The sequence below is a fragment of the Anabrus simplex genome, chromosome 2 (assembly GCF_040414725.1).
Source record: "Anabrus simplex isolate iqAnaSimp1 chromosome 2, ASM4041472v1, whole genome shotgun sequence".
NCBI lineage: Eukaryota > Metazoa > Arthropoda > Insecta > Orthoptera > Tettigoniidae > Anabrus > Anabrus simplex.
This window is the reverse complement of record NC_090266.1, coordinates 861,118,004-861,142,913: the sequence shown is the minus strand read 5'-3', so window position 1 is coordinate 861,142,913 and position 24,910 is coordinate 861,118,004. Positions and strand designations below refer to the sequence as shown.

The 24,910-nt window shown below is 41.1% G+C and overlaps 1 protein-coding gene across 1 annotated transcript in view; it reads left to right on the top strand.

The window, feature by feature from the left end:
* Positions 1-24,910, top strand: part of BBS1 (Bardet-Biedl syndrome 1) — a 148,721-nt gene that overhangs the window by 106,009 nt on the left and 17,802 nt on the right. The window contains exons 11-12 of the mRNA XM_068225865.1: positions 5,600-5,734; positions 20,672-20,855. Of these exons, the coding sequence (XP_068081966.1) occupies positions 5,600-5,734; positions 20,672-20,845 (309 nt within the window). The 3' untranslated portion in view covers positions 20,846-20,855. The remainder of the gene's footprint in view (positions 1-5,599; positions 5,735-20,671; positions 20,856-24,910) is intronic.

Below are 24,910 nucleotides of genomic sequence, written 5' to 3'. Positions count from 1 at the left end.
GAAACCAAATAAACAATAGATCACAACATCTGATAATAAGAAATACCTATTCATGTTATGAATGTTCCCCTTCAACAAACTATTACCCATATTACTACTGCACAAAACCTTATATATAAACCAAGTGGCTCGTCCATGCAGATGGAGAATGCCAACTCCCAGATCAACTCAGGAAGGTTTGGTCACTGTAGGAGCGACGACATAGTTCGGCACCAACAGCAGCAGTTTTGAAGTGTCATTTAATTTCAATTTTAGATGTTTTGTTCGGACTTCATCAATATTTTAAAATTTGGATTTTAAATTGAAACATATCAGATTGTCTAATTTATTATGTGTTGTATGTGAGTGTATGTTTTTTCAATTGGATCGTGGCTGAAGATGACCCAGTATATATAGGTGGACCCTTCTCTACCCCTTGAAAGTAACAACTATGAAATGAAATGAAATGAAATGGCGTATGGCTTTTAGTGCGGGGAGTGCCTTAGGACATGTTCGGCTCGCCACGTGCAGGTCTTTCGCTTTGACACCCGTAGGCGACCTGCGCATCGTGACGAGGATGAAATGATGATGAAGACAACACATACACCCAGCCCCCGTGCCAGCGAAATTAACCAATGATGGTTAAAATTCCCGACCCTGCCGGGAATCGAACCCGGGACCCCTGTGACCAAAGGCCAGCACGCTAACCATTTAGCCATGGAGCTGGACAGTAACAACTATTATAGTCGTCTGACGAGAAGTCGTGTGCATGCAGGGTAAGGGGTGCGGAGGGTAAGCATGGCTGCTGCGCATGCGCCAATCTCAAGTCTCAAGGCTTTACAATAAACATCGCTTCCGTCTGCGGTGATTCTTGTGAACCAAGGTGCTACTGTGATGTTTCAAATTGGTGGTGTAATTGTGCTTTAGTTACACATTTACTGTAAGTACTGCATAATGAACCGTTTAATAATGAACACGCATCTCTTTCAGAGAGCTCGCACTGTTTATCATGACTAATGTTTGTAGCTTAGTGTAGTATCCATTATTCGTGCTGTACCTACAAACTGCCATGACTTCTCATGAGACGCGGATAGTATTTTTCGTTTAATAATAAGATTTATCAGCAATAGGGGCTTCCGGTACAGGCTCCGGCTTCTGGAATCTTAGCGGAAATTTATGTACAAAACTTTGAGAAACACAAGATTTTAAACATCTGGGTTAGATGTATCAACTACATTTTTGCAGTAGTTGATCAACAAATTACTAGTAGCTCTACAGTATTACAATAGCTTAATACAATAGATCCCTTTATTAAATTTACAGTACAATCTGAAATAAATAGTTTATTGAATTTTCTCTCTCTCCAGAAGTCGCCTTTCCTTTGAAGTAGGTATACAGAAAACCAACTCAGACAATCAAAATCATAAAACAGAATTCTTTTCACCCCAGAATCTGTAAGAAAGCTACTTTCTTTAGTTTAATTAATACAGTCTTCAGCATTCCCCTCTTCCAAAAAGACTTAGCAAATAAAAATGTTCACAAGCATTTTTGTCATTCTTTAACACACCAACTACAATATTTCCTACTTTTCTGCGATTTGAATCAGTGGTTTTGTCAATGTTCACCCACAGTTTTTGGTTATCATCTACTGCCTGAATTCTTTGTAAAGTTTCTTCATAACATTTAGCCATGGAGCTGGACAGTAACAACTATTATAGTCGTCCGACGAGAAGTCGCATGCATGCGGGGTAAGGGGTGCGGAGGGTAAGCATGGCTGCTGCGCATGTGCCAATCTCAAGTCTCAAGGCCTTACAATAAACATCATAGTTTTTCCTTAATGGGGATTCATCTATAGGCTCAAAATTATTGTATTTTGTTAGGAACTTTCTCAGTCCCAGATTATTTATTTTTCCAAGAGGAATGTCAGCACAAACAAATGCTCTATATACACTGATCAGCCAGAACATTATGACCACCTACCTACTATCGATATACACCCGTCCAGGCGAGAGCATTGTCACCTGACGAGGAATGACTGTTAGTCAGGCGCATGCACGGTGCATGTAGTATCAGTGAGCGTAATGTCCGTGTGTAGAATGGGGAAGGCGCGCGATCTATCTGAGTTTGACTGAGGGCAGATTGTGATAGCCCGGAGGCTCGGCACGAGCATTTCGTAAACTGCATGACATGTCGGGGGTTTGAGGAGTGCTGTGTTGAGTGTCTTCAACAAGTGGCGAAACCAAGGTAAAAACACGTCCAAACGTCGAAGGGATGGGCAGCCACCCCTCATTACAAATGTTGGACGTCATAGGCTGGGCAGACAGGTAAAACAGGACAGGCGGCGAACTGTGGTGGAACTGACATCAGACTTTAATGCTGGGCAGAGTACAAGTGTGTCTGAACACACAGTGCACCGAACGCTCTTAAAGCCGGGTATCGACTGCGTGCGGCTGCCGCGTGTACCTGTTTGAGCGCGGCAAACTCTTTCGTTTGTGTTACTCGTAACACCATGTTTGTGATGCCAGAGTTGAGCGCGGCAGCCTCGCGCGGCAGATGATCGATACTGGTTCCTCAGTTCTCGCGCGAATACTATGAGTACTGCACGTGCATACGTATTGTAATGAAAAAGATACGTACATCACACAAAGTATCCACAGTATCGTTGGGTGTATTTTTATCGGTGATGAAGTCGAATTCCTTGAAAGCAAACCACTTGCGTATAACCACTGCATATAATACGAGTGGTATACTGTAAGTCATTTTAATAAATATGTACGTACCAGAACCAGTTATGAGAGACTTCTTAATCCAGAACTTTTCTCTTCTGTATGACGCCAATAAAGTTGTCATTTTCTTCTTTAACTCTCGAACTGGCATTTTCATTTTCTCACCTATGTCCTTCCAGACGTCTTCGCGCATACCTATGTTGTGATAACTAGTACTTTTAGAATTCCATAAGATCTCTTTACATTTATACAGCTGTATCAGAGCTATAGAAATTTCATTCTCCATTTCGCCGTGGTAGAACCACTCCAATACCCGTCTCAACTGAACGAACACGGCACACTGAAATCCCTTTGCCGCGGGACAAAAGACCACTCCGATTTGGCTCGACCCATGTCAAGTTCGAGTGCGGCAGTTTTCGTCTTGCTGCATGAGGCAACATGGTATCAACTTCGCGAGGCAAAGTAACGAACATTGCCGTGCGCAGTCGATACCCGGCTTTAGGATGAATCTCTGCAGCCAACGACCCATGCATGTGTCAATGTTAACACCATGACATCAGCAACAATGACTGAAATGGGCACGTGGCTATCATCACCGGACATTGGCACAGTGGCGGAGCGTTGTGTGGTCTGATGAATCCCAATACCTTCTTCATTATGCCGATGGAAGGGTGCGAATCCGTCGTCTTCCAGGGGAACAGCTCCTTGACACCTGTACTGCGAGGCGGAGACAAGCTGGCGGTGGCTCAGTTATGCTCTGGGGACCATTCACGTGAGCATCCATGGGTCCTGGAGCTCGTGCAAGTCACCATGATGGCTGAGAAGTATCGTACACTGGTTGCAGACCATGTACACCCCTTCATGATGAGTTTTCCAACTGCAGTGGCATTTTCCAACAAGATAATTTGCCATGTCACAACGCCAGGACTGTGATGGAGTGGTTCGAGGAACACAGTGGCGAGTTGCAACTGATGTGCTAGCCCCCCAACTCGCCAGATCTTAACCCGATCAAACACATCTGGGATGTGATTGAACGTGGCGTCAGAGATCATCGCCCCCCCATCCAGGAATTTACGGGAATTAGGTGACTTGTGTATACAGATATGGTGCCAGCTCCCTCCAGCGACCTAGCAAGGCCTCATTGCTTCCATGCGAAGATGCGTCACTGCCGTTATCTGTGCTAAAGGTGGTCATACAATCTATTAGATAGGTGGTAATAATGTTCTGGCTGATCAGTGTACATCTAAATAATACTGGGTGTATTTGGGTGGGCCTGTATTTGAAGTAGCTGGTTCATCTATTAGTTACTGTTGAGACCACCTATGCGAAGCAGCCGCAATGTGCTTATTTCCAGACGACCGGGCAAGTTGGCCATGCGGTTAGGGGCGCGCAGCTGTGAACTTGCACCCGGGAGACAGTGGGTTCGAAACCCACAGTCGGCAGCCCTGAAAATGATTTTCCGTGTTTTCCCATTTTCACACCAGGCAAATACTGAGGCTGTATCTTAATTCTTCTTGCTACGGGCTTCACGTCGCACCGACACAGATAGGTCTTATGGCGACGATGGGATAGGAAGGGCCTAGGAGTTGGAAGGAAGCGGCCGTGGCCTTAATTAAGGTATAGCCCCAGCATTTGCCTGGTGTGAAAATGGGAAACCACAGAAAACCATCTTCAGGGCTGCCGACAGTGGGATTCGAACCCACGATCTCCCGGATGCAAGCTCACAGCCGCACGCCTCTACGCGCACGGCCAACTCGCCTGGTGTGTACCTTAATTAAGGCCACAGCCGCATCCTTCCCATTCCTAGGCCTTTCCTATCCCATCATCGCTATAAGACCTATCTATGTCGGTGCGACGTTAGACAAATAGCAAAAAAAATAATGATTTCCAGACGAATGCTGGGTTACTTGAGAACTTTGATCCACACGTACTATTTTACTACACGTTTGGGAAAATAATACTTTTCCATCAGTAGTGAAAATGTTTTTAAATTCCTCTACGTATTGTTGGAGATGCAATTGTGTACTTAACTTCACTTTCAACATTGTTTTATGGGTTAAAACACATGCATTTACGGTGAGTCACTGTTTCAATAGAAAAGAATAGCAGGAGACACTGAAGAAAATATTTTTTCTATCTTAGAAATACAGACGAAATTGCATGACCACGCGAATTATAGATGGACCTGAACAACTAACCTTACTCTTAGTAGTGACACAGTCCCACTACTTCCTGTTGGGGCAATATCTTCCCAGTTCTCACTGCGCAGTTTAATCTATGGTATTCCCAGTCACTTTATCTCCCAGTGATTGCCTTTCGCTGGCATTCTGTAAACAAAACCCGAGCAGGCTGACTAATATGAGCGAGTTAGAATGCTACATTTAATCATGGAGGGAAACAACTTGTGCAGCAAGTCAAATCACTGTGTAAAGGTGGTGACGTAGCCAGTGACCAGCAAGTCTTCGAACTTTTGGAGGGAAGTCCATAAATAGTCACAGAATTCAGAAATATGATGTTAGAGACACTTAAAAACAATACTGTAGTCATAAAATGAGAACACGAGTATCATTTTGTAACACAAAAGCATTTTAAATTTTATTAAGTAACAAATATGGCCAATTTATGTACTTATTATGGATTTTCCTAAAATATGTATTTATATTAAAAGTTTGTGAAAATGTGTTTTTATCTGAAATATGATTAGGTCTTATGCTTGGGAATGCACAATAGGAGTAATAAACTTTGTAAATTTTGTTAAAACATAGGCCTATGAAAAAAAAAGTAATTACATAAAACGCTGCTCCCTAGTTATCATATCTCCTTGATACAAGAATGTTTATTGCATTGTTTTTCTCACTAGAATATCTAATGATGAGACATCAATATTGTTACAGGTATTGGGATTGGGTCCAAAATTTAAGATGCTTCTGACTCTTGAAAACATGTCAGCAGCCTCACCATCAAAGGATTTGGCTATACTGCTCCATTGTGATGATAAACTCTATAGTGTAGAGAAGCCTTACATTAAGGTAAGTTGTTTTAAGTTATTTACACACGAGGGAAAAATAGAAATTGAAGTCCCATGAAGGGGAAGTGTGCATGGTGGACAGATATGAGGCAGTGGTGTGATTATTAAATGTTCAGGTGGCTCTGTACATACGTGGAGGTATAGTATAGTATAGTATAGTATAGTATAGTATAGTATAGTATAGTATAGTATTAGTTACAGTATAGTATAGGTTGTACTCATCTCCAGGCTGCAAGACTATACTGAATCCTGTGCAGTAAGGAGTCAGTAAGGTCCAGGGTCATGTCCTGTAGAATTGAGGCCCAAGCTGACTGCATTGTGAAGATCAGTTAGTCCACAATTTGGGATGGGTGTTGTGCAGACATCTACTGATTATGACCCTCATATATTCAATTAGTCGTAGATCTGGGGACGAGGCAGGCTACTGTAAAATCATAGTGTCTTGGAGAGCTTCCTCGGAGTTGCCTGGAGTGTGAGTGCGAGTATTGTCCTGCTGAAACATCTCATTTGCAATGGTTGCCATCAGAGAAACAACCACGGGATTGACAACCTTATTTACATGTTATCGAGCAATCATTATGCCCACAGCAATCACCAATGGCGATTTCACATGAAAGCCAATAGCTCCTCAGACTGTAATGCCTGGAGTTCACCCCATATGCCTCTTGACAATAAGATCGGCGCATCGCCTACCCACAGTACGCCCTGGGACACGATTGCAGCCAAAACAAAAAGCATGATTCATCACCGAGGATGACACTATGCCATTCATCGGTTCAGTATGACCATTCCTAATACTGTACCAGGATAGCTTCAGGCATCAGTATTATGGTGTCAGTACTATTATTATTATTATTATTATTATTATTATTATTATTATTATTATTATTTTATTTTATTTTATTTTATTTTATTTTATTTTATTTTATTTTATTTTATTTTATTTTATTTTATTTTATTTTATTTTTATTTTATTTTATTTTTTGCTATTTGTTTTACGTCACACTGACACAGATAGGTCTTATGGCGATGATGGGACAGGAAAGGCCTAGGAATGGGAAGGAAGTGGCCGTGGCCTTAATTGAGGTACAGCCCCAGCATTTGCCTGGTGTGAAAATGGGAAACCACAGAAAACCATCTTCAGGGCAGCCGACATTGGGATTCGAACCCACTATCTCCCGGATGCGAGCTCACAGCTGCGCGCCCCTAAACGCACGGCCAGCTCGCCTGGTATTATTATTATTATTTGCTTTTCGTTGCACTGACACAGATAGGACTTATGGCGATGATGGAATAGGAAAGACCTGGGAGTTGGAAGGAAACAGCCATGGCCTTAATTTAGGTACAGCCCCAGGATTTGCCTGGTGTGAAAATGGGAAACCATGGAAAACCATCTTCAGGGCAGCCAATAGTGGGGTTCAAACCCACTATCTCCTGGATGCGAGCTCACAGCTGCGTGCCCCTAAACGCACGGCCAGCTCGCCTGGTATTATTATTATTATTATTATTATTATTATTATTATTATTATTATTATTATTATTATTATTTGCTCTTCGTCGCACTGACACAGATAGGTCTTATGGTGACGATGGGATAGGAAAGGCCTGGGAGTGGGAAGGAAGCAGCCGTGGCCTTAATTTAGGTACAGCCCCAGGATTTGCCTGGTGTGAAAATGGGAAACCATGGGAAACCATATTCAGGGCAGCCAACAGTGGGGTTCGAACCCACTATCTCCCGGATGCAAGCTCACAGCTGCACGCCTCTAACCGTACAGCCAACTCACCCAGTTTGGGATCAGTAGATCACATGCTGCAGAAACACAGGATTGTAAGTCTGCTGCACTCAATCTGTTACCAATTCTTTGTTGCATAATGTGTGGTGCCACAGAAGCTCAGATTTCCACTACTGTTCCTCGGGAGCCTGTCCAGGACATTGGAATGATACGATGATCCTCCTGTGCTGTTGTCCATCAGGTTGGTACTGTCCCAGGTCTCAGAGCATGTGTCCCTTCATTTGACCACTGCAGCCATACATGTTGTACCATGGATATATTTCAGTCAACATGTGCAACTACAACCTGCATGGATAACCCACTCTTGTACAGACCAGTAATTCGGGTCCTCTCATCTGGTGACAGTTGTCAATATCCTGTTCATACCCATCGGAAGCAAATACTTCACGTCTCTACTGTTCATGGACTACATGTTAAATGACCCTTCATTTATGGAGTTGCAACTTCTATTTTCCCTAGCATATTAAGGATAGTTCTCTGTAACAGAAGCATTATACTTACGCAGATAGAATCCTTTATATCAGGTCTGTCAGTCCGCCCATGTGATCTATGCTTAACCTACTGCAATATGGTCACCATCACATGTTTACCATTTGTCATTCTATATCAGCATCAGTTATCTCCTCTGTAAGGGATTCCTTGTCTTTCGTATTTATTAAGATCTTCAGATGTTCTCTTAATTTCAAGTAGATCTTCACCTATCACCAGCTATATCTTCTGGATATTGTAAATGTACCTTCTAAATAGCATAACATTCTCTTCACTGTATAATAAAGCCTACCCAGTCATAAGCTGCCTAATAATCATTTTACAATGATTGTTCCCTAACAGCTTTGATGCAGGAAATGCCTTCTACATTTTCCTAACCTCCACTCCACCTCTCTCTTTCTCCCTCTTGAGAGAGGCATGATATCTGTTGACTTCTCACCCCGAATATAATGCACTGGAAGAAAATCGGCTTTTTTTAAAATACAGTCACAAGGCATCAAATAGGCAATTATACTCCAAATAGGCACAAACCCCTGAAATAGGCACAATAAAACCAATGAAATATAGCTAAAAAGACCTTAAAACAGATTTATATCTCAAAATCCTAAGTTTCTGAACACAGGAATAAAATAGGCAAATAGGCAAATTCTCGTCTCTACTGATTAATAATTCTTAGTTTGCCCTTGGACTATATGCCTCCACACCATTTAGTGTATCTTCACTGGCTTCTCACCAAGGAGGCTGCGGTTTGAATCCTAGCCAGCAAGCGTGGGAGTTTTTAAAATGAAAAGTCACACCCCTGTGGTTCGGATTCTACATAAAATTGGAGGTCCTGTGTGTATGATCTCGCTATCTACAGTCACGTTAAGCTCTAAGCTTACTTTGCTTACCATTTACTACCCTCATGGAGTCTGAGATTGTGCTCTACTTAATTCTTAATTGTAGAGGAGAGTAGCCAGATAGCTTGCTTCAAACTGGTCATTCACCCCCCCCCCCCCCAGAAATAACTTAGAAAGGTCACTACTTCACAGGACCATTCAGTGCACACTTCTGTGACATAATATAATACTGGGAAAACAAGAAGAGATCATGTAAGGAATGCAGATGTAAGGGAGAAAATCACGTTTGAGATAGTTTGGGCATCTGCAGAGAATGGAGGAAAAGAGAAGGCCAAGAAAATGACTGGAAAGTAAAAGGCACAAGACCAAGAAGATGATGGTTGGAGCAGGTTAAGACAGACCTGGGAAGAAAAGTGAGAGGTGTGTCTACAGGAGTACTAAAAAATGGAATTCACTGATCCACAACCTAACACAAATTTAATTGTGTACCGGGCGAGTTGGCCGTGTGCGTAGAGCCGTGCGGCTGTGAGCTTGCATCCGGAAGATAGTAGGTTCGAATCCCACTATCGGCAGCCCTGAAAATGGTTTTCCGTGGTTTCCCATTTTCACACCAAGCAAATGCTGGGGCTGTATCTTAATTAAGGCCACGGCCGCTTCCTTCCAACTCCTAGGCCTTTCCTATCCCATCGTCGCCATAAGACCTATCTGTGTCGGTGCAACGTAAAGCCCCTAGCAAAAAAGAAAAATTAATTGTAGAAGGGAAAGAAAAGATATTGTAGTTCAGTACAGTATAATATTTTATAATCTGGCAAGCTGGCCATGTCATTAGGGGCACGCAGCTGTAAGCTTGCATCCTGGAGATAGTGGGTTCGAACCCCACTGTCGGCAGCCCTGAAGATGGTTTTTGGTGGTTTCTCATTTTCAGACCAGGCAAATGTGGGGCTGTACCTTAATTAAGGCCATGGCACCTTCCTTCCCAGTCCTAGGCTTTTCCTATCCCATTGTTGCCATAAGAACTATCTGTGTCGGTGCAACGTAAAACAACTTATAAAAAATGTAAATACTCAGTAAATTATTTTGAACAGTACATTTCTTGTTAGTCATTCTTCTTGTCTCCTCAGTATTGCATGTTGTTGTTCAGTGGTGTTCCATTGCAAGACTGCTACTTCAAGTTTCCTCTTTATGCCTGCACACACCATCCCATATTACAGTATATAATGTGTTACACTCTTATTTCCAATTGAAATCCACCTCTGTCTCTTGCCCAAGTCTTACATAACTGCTGTCTATTTGACAACATTGTCAATGTTTTATGCAGTCGCTCACAATCCTGTAACTTATTTATTACTCTGTGCAGTATTAAATTAATCTGCAAGAAGCATTAAGTTATCTGTGATTCTAGGTCTTTATTCTTATAATTTATATACAGTAGAAGTCCATTATAGCAAGAATTCATAACTGCGAAAGATTTACTTGCTATAGCGGATTGTCGTTATATCAGATTTTTCGTAAAAGTCGGGGGGGGGGGGGAATCCACACACATTAAAATTGGTATGAAACGGCAATCAGTTCATTCAAAATTTGTACAGTAGATTTACGTAGATTTCCATACTGCGGCTTACTCGTTAGTTATCTTCTAATTTTGAGAAACGTGAACCCACATGTTCAATTCTGAAAAATTGCGCTAGTATCACTCCAGTGGCTTCTGTGACAAATGTTTCAGCTTATTTACTGAAAGTGCGTAATCTAACCCAACTTAACCTTATATACATAATGAAAATATATTTCAAGCGCCAGTGAAGTAATGATAACCTTTTCGCCATAAATTTACATGGGAATAGCCTTTCCGAAATTTAACGACACGCGAGAAAATACAGTGAAATCTCAATAGGGATTTCCTCATAAAGACGATTTCTCACTTAGCATGCTGTAAATTCGAAGTACCATTTCACGTTGTATTGAATCGATATAAAAATTCCTCGCTTATCATGTCACGAATTTCCACTATTACTGTTTTTTCCTAGCCCTGAAAATGTTCTATGTCATCCCTTGTGAAAGGAGTGTTATTTCCAACACAGATTAGAGTCCTCACCAATGGAGGCCTGTCGGAGAAAGTTGTGCCTAAACAACAAATGGCCTTGAAGTCCTGAACTTTACAGGGAAAATTATATCTTCGGGAAGCAAGCTGTTAGCCTCATGATAGTTCAGTTTTGCTCTCCTTATTTCATTGATATTGCTGAATAACCCAGAAAGTCTGATTGTGCTTGCATTTCGCATTCCATTCAGAAGTTAGAAATTTATTGTGTTAAGTTATACAGTGAAGGGTACCAAATATTTGTTGTGTGATATGCTCTGTATGGATTAGGAATATAATCGTGTGAAGTTCACTAGCGTGGTCATATTATTGTGTAGACCAGTTATGGATACTGAAAGGTCATGATATTGCTTACTAACGAAGACAAAATTAAAATCCAGGAAGTGGACAGATATTCGCATCTTCCAATTGTGGCGCATATGTTGAAACTCACATCTTTCAACTCGAGTTGATCCAATTGATCAAAGTGTTGTCACATTTGAGATGACAGGCAAAGTAATCCTCCCGCACATGGCCGAGTTTAACCTTCAAATAATTCATGATTGAAGAGTGTGATCAGAAAACAATGTTTAATAACCCACTGGTCCAAAATATAAGGCTTCAGCTGACATTTGTTTTAGAAATAGAGTGATCTGCAACTAATGCACTGATACTTTTATGGACCCCCAGTGCAAATGTTTTTATATTTGTTGCCTGGTGTTTTACGCACCTTTTAATACACTCTTGTTACCGGTATTTAATAAGCCCCAGCAGAAAAGATTTTCGTATTTGTTCTCTCATTTTTTTCATGTCTTTTAATACCATCATCTATATATCTATATATTTATTTCACTGTACCCATACATACACAACATAAAATACAGGGATGTCGGAAAAAAGATATCAAGTGTTTACATATCCCTCTTGGATAGTTCTGATTCATGTATTCAGTAATACGTTTTCTCACTTAACACATTATCTTTCCTTGTCCCCTGCAGAAACGTCCAAATGAGGGTTTATTGAATAAACTAACCTCTAAAATGAGTCATCCACTATGCGCCATATTTTGAGGTGTATCACATTCTTAGTTAATTTCAGTTCATGACATTAAATTAAGCGATATTTTATTTCAGCCTCTGTTTCTAAAGAGTTAACTACTACTATCAGCTACATTATTTACGCAGTTATTACAGAAACATATTCTCTTTCACTTTCAAATTGTGTTTACAGAACACCAGTCGACGAGTATTATTAATTGACTGCGACATCCCCTTCGAGTTCGAATGTTGACGAGAGAGCTCGCTAGTGCACGTAGCGCGAAAACTATACCGAATATTATCGTTTGCATTCAGTATAATTGCTGGAGTGCGTAAATTTCTATAACAGAAAAAATAACCCACGTTTAATCGCTTGTAATAAGGGATGTATCAGTGATAGGGTTCTCGCTGTAACCGAAGTATAATATACAGTTTAATATAGGAATTTTCAAAGGAAAGAAGAAAGCTGTTGTTATGAAAGGAGTTCTCGCTATATACCATACTCGCTATAGCGGGCTTCTACTGTATGCAAGAAAACACAAAGGTCCAATAACACTGCCTTGCAGAAACCCCCACTTAATCATTACATGATCAGATAATGCTTCACCTACTTTAATTCTCTTAGTTCTGTTTTTTAGAAATTTAGCCACCTATTCAGTCACTCTTCTGTCTAGTCCAATAGCCCTTGTTTTTGTCAATAGTCTCCCATGATCTACCATATCAAAACCCTTGGATAGATCAGTAGTGATACAGACGGTATCATTCTCTGCCTCTTCTGCTCTTCTGTCAGGTCCTTGGGCACCCAGCGTGCACTGACTTTATGAAATCCCAATCTGTCATCCACAATATCGGATGCTATGCCTTTTGAAATGTTGAATTGTTGTACCAAGATTCACAGTTGCACCTGCCAATCATTCCAAATTGCCACCTCAGTGCCTCTTGAATATGGATGCTGTTGAAACAGTCACAGGTCGGCTGGAACATGGTTCAAGGACAAAACGTCGGCTTGTAAGTTTCACCAAGAAGAAAAGTCCTCTTAGTTTTTATTACTGTGTTGATGGAATTCGATGGGGAGCTATCAATATTAATGGGGCTTATGGAAGAAAGAAAGTAGAACTGGCTGAGTCAGCAAAGAGGATGCATCTGGATGTGCTAGGAGTAAGTGATATTCGGGTAAAGGGAGATAACAAGGAAGAGATAGGAGATTATAAAGTGTACTTGACAGGTGTTAGAAAGGGAAGGGCAAAGTATGGGGTAGGGCTGTTTATCAGGAATACCAATGCATGCAACATAGTTTCTGTTAGGCACGTAAATGAGCAAATGATGTGGGTAGATTTGTCAGTTGGAGGAATTAGGACAAGAATATTGTCTCAGTGTATTCACCATGTGAAGGTGCAGATGAGGATGAAGTTGACAAGTTTTATGAAGCATTGAGTGACATCGTGGTCAGGGTCAACAGCAAGGATAGAATAGTGCTAATGGGTGATTTCAATGCGAGAGTTGGAAATAGAACTGAAGGATATGAAAGAGTGATTGGTAAATGTGGGGAAGATATGGAAGCTAATGAAAATGGGAAGCATTTGCTGGACTTCTGTGCTAGTATGGGTTTAACAGTTACGAATACATTCTTCAAGCATAAGGCTATTCACCGCTACACATGGGAGGCTAGGGGTACCAGATCCATAATAGACTATATCTTAACCGACTTCGAATTCAGGAAATCTGTTAGGAATGTAAGAGTTTTGCGGGGATTTTTCAATGATACAGACCACTATCTGATCTGTAGTGAACTAAGTATCCCTAGGCCTAGGGTAGAGAAAGTGAAATCTGTCTGCAAACGAATAAGGGTAGAAAATCTCCAGGACAAGGAAATTAGACAGAAGTACATGGATATGATTATTGATGTAAACATAAAAAGAAGGCTTATCAGAAATGGCTCCAAACAAGGGCCGAGGCAGACAGGAATTTGTACGTAGATGAAAGAAACAGAGCAAAACAAATAGTTGTTGTATCCAAAAAGAAGTCATGGGAAGATTTTGGTAATAACCTGGAAAGGCTAGGTCAAGCAGCAGGGAAACCTTTCTGGACAGTAATAAAGAATCTTAGGAAGGCAGGGAAAAGGGAAACGAACAGTGTACCGAGGGAAAAGATGTTCGCCATACTGGAGGACTGTGAAATTAAAGATAGATTATTAAAATCAATCAAAGCCATTAATGTTGACAATTGGGCTTCAGTGAGAATTGATGGTAGAATGAGTTCTTGGTTCAGGGTACTTACGGAGGTTAGACAAGGCTGTAATCTTTCACCTTTGCTGTTCGTAGTTTACATGGATCATGTGCTGAAAGGTATAAAATGGCAGAGAGGGATTCAGTTAGATGGAAATTTAGTAAGCAGTCTGGCCTATGCTGACGACTTAGTCTTAATGGCAGATTGTGCCAAAAGCCTGCAGTCTAATATCTTTGGACTTGAAAATAGGTGCAATGAGTATGGTATGAAAATTAGCCTTTCGAAGACTAAATTGATGTCAGTAGGTAAGAAATTCAACAGAATTGAATGTCAGATTGGTGATACAAAGCTAGAACAGGTCGATAATTTCAATTATTTAGGTTGTGTATTCTTCCAGGATGGTAATATAGTAAGTGAGATTGAATTGAGGTGTAGTAAAGCTAATGCAGTGAGCTCACAGTTGCGATCAATAGTATTCTGTAAGAAGGAAGTCAGCTCCCAGACGAAACTATCTTTACATCGGTCTGTTTTCAGACCAACTTTGCTTTACGGGAGCGAAAGCTGGGTGGACTCAGGATATCTTATTCATAAGTTAGAAGTAACAGACATGAAAGTAGCGGGAATGATTTCTGGTACAAACAGGTGGGAACAATGGCAGGAGGGTACTCAGAATTGGGGAGATAAAGGTTAATTTAGGAATGAACTCTATGGATGGAACTGTACGCATAAACCGGCTTTGGTGGCAGGGTTATGTGAGGCGAATGGAGGAGGATAGGTTACCTAGGAGAATAATGGACTCTGTTATGGAGGGTAAGAGAAGTAGAGGGAGACCAAGATGACGATGGTTAGACTCAGTTTGTAACGATTTAAAGATAAGGGGTATAGAACAAAATGAGGCCACACCACTAGAGGATTGTGGCGACGTTTAGTAAATTCACAGAGGCTTGCAGACTGAACACTGAAAGGCATAACAGTCTATAATGATAATGTGTGTGTGTTTTTTAATGGAAATATCAGATAACTAATTCTTTTCTGCTGACTTGCTGCATCTAAGCATGGAGAGATTGGTCAGCTTGGGAAAGTATTGGCTGCAAGATACTCATGCCAAGACGGCTACAAACGTGTATCATCATGATATGAAACTGATGTGACAGATGGAGTTGGATTGCCGGTCTGGCGTCATGAGGTGGAGACAAATGCCTAGCGATAACCATTGGCGTGTGCATGGGCGTGTGAAAGGGAAACAACACAACAGCTTATCTTTAAAAAAATAAACCAAAAATAAAATAAATGTCATTATTGCAACCGCGCTGAGCTCTTGACTTGGTGCTCATATAATTTGATACATATTTTAACCTCTGTCAATACAAATGCAGTGTTTTTACTTTATTGTCTTAATTATTTGAAATTGTTAGAAACTTACACGCTAGTTTTATGGTTATTGATCTTCACTAATGTGAACATTAGATCTTAGAGAACTATTATACTTTGAGGTCACTAGGTTCAGGGCCCTGACCAAACTTTAGGTTAAGTTTATTATGGCTGAAGATGCTTACGACAGTTAAGCGAATCATGTCCCAACTTATAACACCAAGTGTAATGATTGTATCCTAAATATAAGGATTGATAAGTATTGGAGAGGTGGTTTAACTTAATGTTTTTAATTACAGTTTTTATAATCTGATATCGAATACAGTTTACGATGAGATTTATAACATGTAACATTCCGGTTAGTCGAATAGCTCGTCTCCTTACTCCTAAGTCTTTCCAGCCCAAAGTTTGCAACATTTTTGTAAAACTACTCTTTTGTTGGAAATCATCCAGAACAAATCATGCTGCTTTCCTTTGGATATTTTCCAATTCTGGTAGCAAGTGTTGTAGTGTGGATCCCATACACTGGAACCATACTCTAATTAGGGCCTTACCAGAGACTTATATTATGCCCTCTCCTTTACATCTTTACTACAACCCGTAAGTACCTTCATAACAATATGAAGAAATCTGTAACCTTTATTTACTATCTGAACGTGATTATCCCAATGAAGATCGTTCCTTATATAAATACCTAGGTACTTACAGTGATCCCCATGACGTACCTCCACTCCATCAACACAGTAATTAAATTTGAGAAGACTGAATTGTCAGCCTATTTACCATTGTCTGCTGTCCATCTCACAACATTGTCGAGGTCCTTTTATAGTTGCTCACAATTCTGTAATTTATTTATTACTCTATATAGCATTTTCCATACCACATACAAATTTACTATGCTTATTTCACCGCATGCTTTACATAATTAAGTAATTTTATTTCAACCCATTGAAAATCATGATTAGATGTGCTTTGTGTGTGTCCATGCACACTTCACAGATATACAAGATGGGATCTAGCACTCGAACTTAGTACAGGATCCTTGAAAACCACCTGAAATTACACTGCCTAACAAAAAAAAAAAAAAGTGAAACACCCAGATCAAATGGTCAGATATCAATGTAATTTTGTATACGTACACACCATTGGCGGGTAGGTAAATTATTAGAGTTGCAATTCTCTGTGAAATGTTAAAATGGCCACCAGAGTGAATTAGTGTTATTCGTGTTTAGTGTTGTTACAAGGCGTGGTAGGATATAGAAGGGGAATGAACAGCATCAGATGTTCAAAATCAAAATCTCTTTATTTGCAAATGAGGTGTCTACCTTGGTGGCAAATGGTACACTAAAATACATTATTGTCAAGCACTAAATATTAAATTAACAAGAGAAGAAAATTTTCCTATAATACAATATTATACAATTTACGCTAACAATTTTTTCTATTAAACACACAGCTCATTCTTAATAAATTTATATTGTTTACAAAATTCTACTTATAATATCTCCTGTACTACTTACAAATGTAGTCAACTGATATACAGTATGTGGAATTACTTCAAATGATACTATACAACTGGTATAAGATTAAACTTTACATTGCATTTATTATTTATTTATTTGTTTATTATTATTATTATTATTATTATTATTATTATTATTATTATTATTATTATTATTATTATTATTATTATTATTATTATTATTTACCCATTCTGGAATCTAAGTAGTATAACGACCTGCTGCGTCTTAACCAGAGCCCCTTTTGCCACCACTTTTCAGAGTTCCTGAAGGGCCTTCACAGCTACCGTCGCGGTCCCAGGGCCCTCGAAGTCCCCGCTGTACTTCACCCCTACAGTCAGTCCCCTACTTTGGCTGTCCAAACTCCTTAGACCAGGGGATGGAATTAATTTATTCACACACATTTTTTTATTTACAATAACCTGCACTGGTCGAATGCCCTCTAACACTTCATTTGTTTTCTCTGTTGCTGTTTATTCTCTTCTTGAATATCTGTACGGATTTTGGAAAAGGATCAAACACTACCCCTGGTAAACTGTTCCACTCCTTCACACCCTTCCCAATGAATGAAAATTTACCCCAATCACTTCTGCTAAAATTCCTTCTAATTTTATATTTGTGATCTGTCCTGCCAATATAATTATTTTCCAACTGAAGCCTCTTTCGGATATCTCCCCATGCTTCTTCTCTTGTATAGGCTCTATATAATTCTATAAGTCTAGTTTTCTCCCTTCTCTTACTTAAAGTTTCCCACGCAAGTTCCTTTAACATTTCTGATACACTATTCTTTCTCCTGAAATCCCCTGTTACAAATCTTGCTGCTTTCCTCTGCACACTATCTATTTCTTTGATTAGGTATTCTTGGTGAGGATCCCAAACACTGTTTGCCGGGCTGAGTGGCTCAGACGGTTAAGGCGCTGGCCTTCTAATCCCAACTTGGCAGGTTCGATCCTGGCTCAGTCTGGTGGTATTTGAAGGTGCTCACAAATATGACAGCCCCGTGTCAGTAGATCTACTGGCACGTAAAAGAACTCCTGCGGGACTAAATTCCGGCACCTCGGCGTCTCCGAAGTCCTTAAAAAGTAGTTAGTGGGACGTAAAGCAAATAACATTATTAAACTCTGTTTGCATATTCCAATAATGGACGAACCATACTTAAGTAACTTTTTTCTTTTAATTCTTTATTGCATCCTTTAAGTAGCCTCATTATGGCATGTAATGATCTGTATGCTTTCCCAACAATGTCATCAACATGACCCTTCCAGTGCAAATTACTTTCAAATCTCACACCTAAGTATTTGCACTTGCCATCTTTTGGGATAACTACCTCATCCAAAGTAGGCCCTATATTCAAATTCAGTTTTAAAGCTCCTGTTTGTAAAAGTTGTAACCGTTGATTTGCCTCCATTAACCTTCATATTATTTTCTTCAACCCATTCTTGGATACTTTCAAGGTCCCTTTGTAATTCTGAACAATCCTCAATGTTATTTATTTCCCTATAAACAATTTTGTCGTCTGCATACAATCTTATTTTTGATGTTATATTGTTCCCTAAATCATTTGCGTATATTAAGAAAAGTAATGGACCGATTATACTACCCTGTGCAATTCCCTTCCAAACTTTCTCTTCCTGCGATACATTATTTCCTACTTTGAATGTAAAGGATACAGAGATGTCATGTGATGGTGTGATACAGCATTATCAGCACCTGGCAGAGTTTGAAAGGGGCCTCATTGTGGGTCTCCATTTGGCTGGCTGGTCAAATCGTGCAGTATCCACAATTGTGGGGTATTCGGATGTGACAGTAGCCCGATGTTGGACTGCATGGGAATGTGAGGGCAGGCATACTCGTCAAGGTTCTGCTCAACCACATCTGACCTCCACAATGAAGTGCACCAAGCACATCATAACTCGCTGACATCTGCACCTGCCATCCGAGAACAAGTAATAGATTCCCTGCAATATTCTGTGTCATCCTTCATCGTTGGTCGAAGACTAAGCTGCAGCCGGAACACAGAATTACCATCCCATGCGTAGGCAGCCTGAACACCACAACACAAACAGCTGCATTTGGAGTGGTGCCATGACCGGGGAGCATGGACTGCTGATGAGTGGCATTGAATTGTGTTTAGCGATGAATCAAGGTTCTGCACAATCCCAGATGACCATTGTCTGCTAGTATAGCAGCGACCTGGGGAGAGGTCCCATTCTTCTGATGTTTTGGGGAGTCACAGCAATGTTACTCTTGGCGTCAGGGTGTGGAAGCCATCGGGTATTACTTCAGGTAACTGCTTGTAGTGATTGAGGGAACTCTGACGGCACAATGGTACGTCACGGACATCCTGCGTCTGCATGTGTTACCTCTCATGAGGCATTATCGTGGTGCCATTCTTTTCAACAGGACAGTGCATGTCCACACACAGCACGTGTCTCTATGAACTGTCTGCGTGATGTTGAGGTATTCGCATGGCCAGCAGGATCCCCAGATCTGTCCTCAATAGAACATGTGTGTTTAGGGGCTGATGACGTAGATGTTAGACCCCTTTAAACAACAAACATCATCATCATCATCATCATCATCATCATCAGAACGTGTGGGACCAGCCCAGACGTCAGCTCTGTCCCAGTGCCAGTATCCAGGATATCAAGGACTACTTACAACGGTTGTGGGCCAGCTTGCCTCAGGAGAGGATACAACAGCTTTATTACACCCTTCTCATCCGAATCAGTGCATGCATCCAGGCCAGAGAGGGTTCAGCGTCATACTAATAAGTGGGTTCGTACTTCAAAATTCTTTGTAAATTTGACTTGATTTTGTAATCACTGAAATAATGTCACATACCCTCTCAACACATGAAGTTTAAATTTGTTTCCCCCTCCATTTCTGTGTACTTCAATTTTTTTGTCGGGCAGTGTATGTGTGAATTGCTGTTGTTTGGATTTTCAAACTTGTCTATCCCTTCTTTAGAACAGCTGTTAATTATTTCTCGTATGGCTTTTAGTACTAGCAGTGTCCAAGGACATGCTTGGCTTGCCTGGTGGAGCTCTTGTAAGGCAGACCCACCAATAAGTGTGGGAGGCAGCTACTTTGTATGGGAACTGCGTGTTTTTGTAGTGGAGGATAGTGCTGCATATAATGTGTGAGTTGCAGGAATGTTCGGCAAAGTACAAATACCCAGTCTCCAAGCCAGGGGAAATAATCGTTCAAGTTTAAAATCTCCGACCTGGCCTGGAATCGAATCCTGGGCCCTCTGAACCAAAGGCAACTACGCTGACCATTTAGCCAGAGAGCTGGTCACGGCTGTTAATGATCAAGGTTTATTGGTGCTGACATTTGTGGGTGAAAGATATTGCAGAAACTACACAACACCAAATGAATGTGGGTTTTATAAATGCCAGTTGTTAAGGGAATCCAGTTTTTGCTGTATTTTAATGCTTCATTCTTTATTATGCCATTCTATTTGATACAAAATCCATCAATTTAATGATTTTTCATCCTAATTGTAATTATTTGTTTTGTAGTAAAGGATTTTTGGTGTGGTAATCCTGTGTATTTCAAAGAATAAGATGTTTGTTTCTGTGTGCAGGTACCCATGTTGGTTCCTAAGCTCATCTACCAGTTTGAGACCACAGTAGAGTGCATATCTGATATGGGAATATCAGACCAAGTTCGTGTTTTTATCATCAAGATCAATCAGATGGAGCCTCTTTTGGCAGTCCTTATCACTATGCCTGTATGCGACATGTTAGCTGTTGTATAGCTGTGGATATGTAAGTACTTACTGCAATATTCTGTAATAATATAGTATTGTAACGTGTTGGCGGGGTAAATAAATGAATAAATGAGTACAGAACCTGGTAGCGTCCCATTCCTAAGATTTATTAACTTAGCACTACAATTACAAATTTACCTTCACACAGACGATAGCCGAGATTACAACTTATACAAGTACACAGTTACACACTTACACGGTTCGCACTCTCTCTCTTAGTTTCTCATGTTCCCTCTACAATGACATACACACACACGCACGCACACACACACACACACACACACACACACACACACACACACACACACACACACACACACACACACAGAGAGTCATTGATTATTTACACTACACTCACTCAGCCACTCAGTCACACTCGTTGCGCTGTCACGGTCCACAGCCTACACATCAGTCTCGCAGCTTGGGATAGTATCCGCTGTTCGCTCAAACCGTCGAACTCCGCAGTCTTCACACGTCGGCACCCAGGGTTCCCTTCGCGCTACTCCAGAACACCCAAGGTTCTTCTCCAGCAGCCAGTCCCAAGAGATTTATACGCACAACGTCAAGGAAATATGAACGAGTCCTCGGCTCCAACAGGCAGATACTCCATCAGGCTGACACCTCAGCCCAGGCTATCACTGACTGCACTCCAGCGAACTCAATCTCTCTCTCACTCACTCACTCACTCACTAACTCTCACTCACTCACACCGACTCTCACTGACCGCAGGCAGGTCGTTCCTCTCTTATATAAAACCATATCAGATGTAAGGCTTTTCAGGCGTTTGCTCTATTAACCAGCATTTCGTCTTAGGTCTCACGCTAGTCTCATCAGAGTGGGATGTGTCAGACCCTACCCACTGATGCTGGGGTGTATGCAGGTGAACTTATCAGAAGCCCTTATAAGAGGCACAGTCTGATAACTGCATACAGGAGATAAATCTCCACGATGGAATTATTGCCCGCCTAGCAATTCTGAATGGAAAATTCTAAATTTCCATGGAGGGAATTAGATATTTTTCACCAACAGAGCATGTCAAAAATGTCAAAAAAACATATCAGATGTAAGGTTTTTCAGGCGTTAGCTCCAAATAAGATGTTTCTGTTCCATGATATGTGTGTTGCAAAGGAAACAGTAAGGTCATCAGACAAATCAGTGATGAATGTGAGAGAAGAAAAATTTTAAAAGTAAAATAAATGAAAAATAAAGTGAAATAAAGTGCATTGAAAGACTGACAGGATAGAAGAATGGAAGTGAAGACGGAAAGAAGTGTGTAGCTGAAAAACGAGAAAAATATGAGTGAAAGTCAGGCAGGGGATAGGGAGTCAGAAGGAGGAACATAGTACAATGACGTTGAAGACAAGGGAGTGAAAAGAAGTAAGAATAATACTGTAATAGGCGTTTACAGGTCATGAAAGTATGATTCGTAGCACTTAGTCTAGAGTAAACCATCTGGTGATAAGGAGAGTACAAATTTGGAAAACACTGAAACGAAATAACAGTAGTGAAAGGACTGGGAAGTGAACTACCTATGTAAATCCTGAATGCTGGCAACCGCATATTACCTAATTGATAGCCAGTGCCCCTGTTCAAATTGTTAGGATTTATACATATTTCCACAGCTTCCTGTATAATCCTAGACCTGTAGTATTTAGTGTGGGTAAGAACTTGAACGTCTTGGAGAATGACATCGTGACCCATTGATAGTCAGCTATTGCTGACTTGTCTGGCTGGTTGAGGCAGATATTTCATTGGCGTTCCAGTTCGAATGGAGGAGGTTTGTTTAGAAGGGTTGTGGGAAAGTACATTCAGGGAAATGGGGTGGACTAGTGAGCGGTGATAATAGTACAGGGATCTGGAATTCAATTAAGGATAACATAATTTTTTGTTTTTTTGTGCTAGTGGCTTTACGTTGCACCGACACAGATAGGTTTTATGGCGATGATGGGATAGGAAAGGGCTAGGAGTGGGAAGGAAACAGCTGTGGCCCTAATTAAGGCACAGCCCCAGCATTTGGCTGGTGCGAAAATGGGAAACCACGGAAAACCATCTTCAGGGCTGCTGACGTTGGGATTCGAACCCACTATCTCCTGGATGCAAGCTCACAGCTTCGCGCTCCTAACCGCACGGCCAACTCGCCTGGTAATGTTACTTTTAAACTGTAGAAGTATTATAAAGAAACTAATAGAATTATGTAATTTAATAGATACGATAGTAGAGTCATAAGTCATGGCAACTATATTTTTTCTCGCGAACAGGAGACAACACGGAAAATCTAAGGGCATGTACTTACGCATAGTGCCTGAAGACAAATTCTGACTTCAGGAGATTCTGTAGGAAAGTGACAGAACACAGGCCATTGGTAAACATTGTTTTATTATGGTATAGACAGCAAGTACACAAGACTATGTACAAAGGACAGGTCTCCACTGGTTACAGACCTTCGAAATAATCACCCAAAGTGCCAGCGGTGGGGCAGGCGCTGAATACCATTTGCTGCGTGTGTATCCCTAACGTGTGACACCTCTTTCTGAAATGCTGTTACAATGTCCTCTTTGTTAGCAAACCGTTGTCCACGTAATGGCTTCTTGACTTTGGGGATTAGATCATAGTCACATGGGCTCAGATCAGGCGAATAAGGCGGGTGTAGAAGAACTTTCCATCCTTACCATTGTAAGCGACACTGAACGATGGCTGCTGTGTGAGCTGTCGTGTTATCATGTAGGATTATGGCGTTGTCCAAAAGATCTGGATGTTTGGTTCCCACTGCACAGCGCAGTTGGTACAACAAAAAGGAATTGTAATAAACTGCTTTGACAGTGTGCCCCTCACGCAATGAATGACACACAAGATCACCTTGAACATTGTATGCCAGGATTACCGTAACCCTATTGGGCGAATGATTTTGTCGAAACTTGTGTCTCCGTGGTGACCCCTGACGACGCCATTCACTTGACTGTCTGTTCAATTCAGGTTCGTAAGCATGTGCCCATGTTTCATCGACTGCAATAATGCGATTCAACATGGGTTGTCCTTCTTGCTGAAACCTCTCCAGATTGATGCGACATGTTTCGTAACGAGTCCACTTCTGTGGACATGGCACCCACTTTGCTTAAAGTTTACGCATCTGTAGGTCCTTGTGTAAAATGCGCCGTATTGCTGCCACTGGTATTGCTGTATGTTCTTGCAATTCCGCTAGAGTCCAGTGCCTGTCCTCATGTAAACACTGATTGATCACCATTATCTGTACATCTTTGCCCATGGACACTGGACAGCCTGGGCGAGGCAAATCGGCAATTGATACTCTACCCCGTTTGAACATCTCCACCCACATTGCCACTGTTATATAGGGCATGGTATACACACGTAATGCTTCCTGCATCTCTGCATGGCATTGGCCTGCATTTCTGCCGCGGAGAACTGCTATTTTAATATACGATCGTTGCTCCTGTTGTTGACTTCCATTTTGTGATGCTCTCACTCACACATGGAACTTGGGGGCATGCTTAGACCCACACTGTTGTTTACATATACCATGTAGGGGCATCATATGCAAGTACATACTGTACGTTTCCAAATGCACATCTTCGATTTTCCGTGTTGTCTCGTGTCCGCGAGAAAAAAATAGTTGCTATGACTTATGACTCGACTTACATATACTGTAGATATAGGTTTTTTTTTTTTTTAGGGTCTGCCTGGCCGAGGCGTGCTTGGTTCGCCTGGAAGGACATGGGTTCGAATCGCTGTCAGGAAGTCGTAAAATTTACGAAACGAGATTTCCACTTCCGGAGGTGCATATGGCCCTAAGGTTCACTCAGCGTACACCAAAAATGAGTACCATGTTAATTCCTGGGGGCAAAGGCGGCCGGGCGTTGAGCTAACCACTCTACCCCATCACGTGCCGCAATTAACAATGGTGGAAGCCTTTACCTTCCACTCCTCCAAGGGCCTTAACAGCCTGTACGGAGGTGTCTTTGTCTTTGTCTTTAGTATTTTTTTAATTCACCTCTTTTGCCACTCCTGTTCCCCTGCGTTAATTGGATTTTCCAAAAT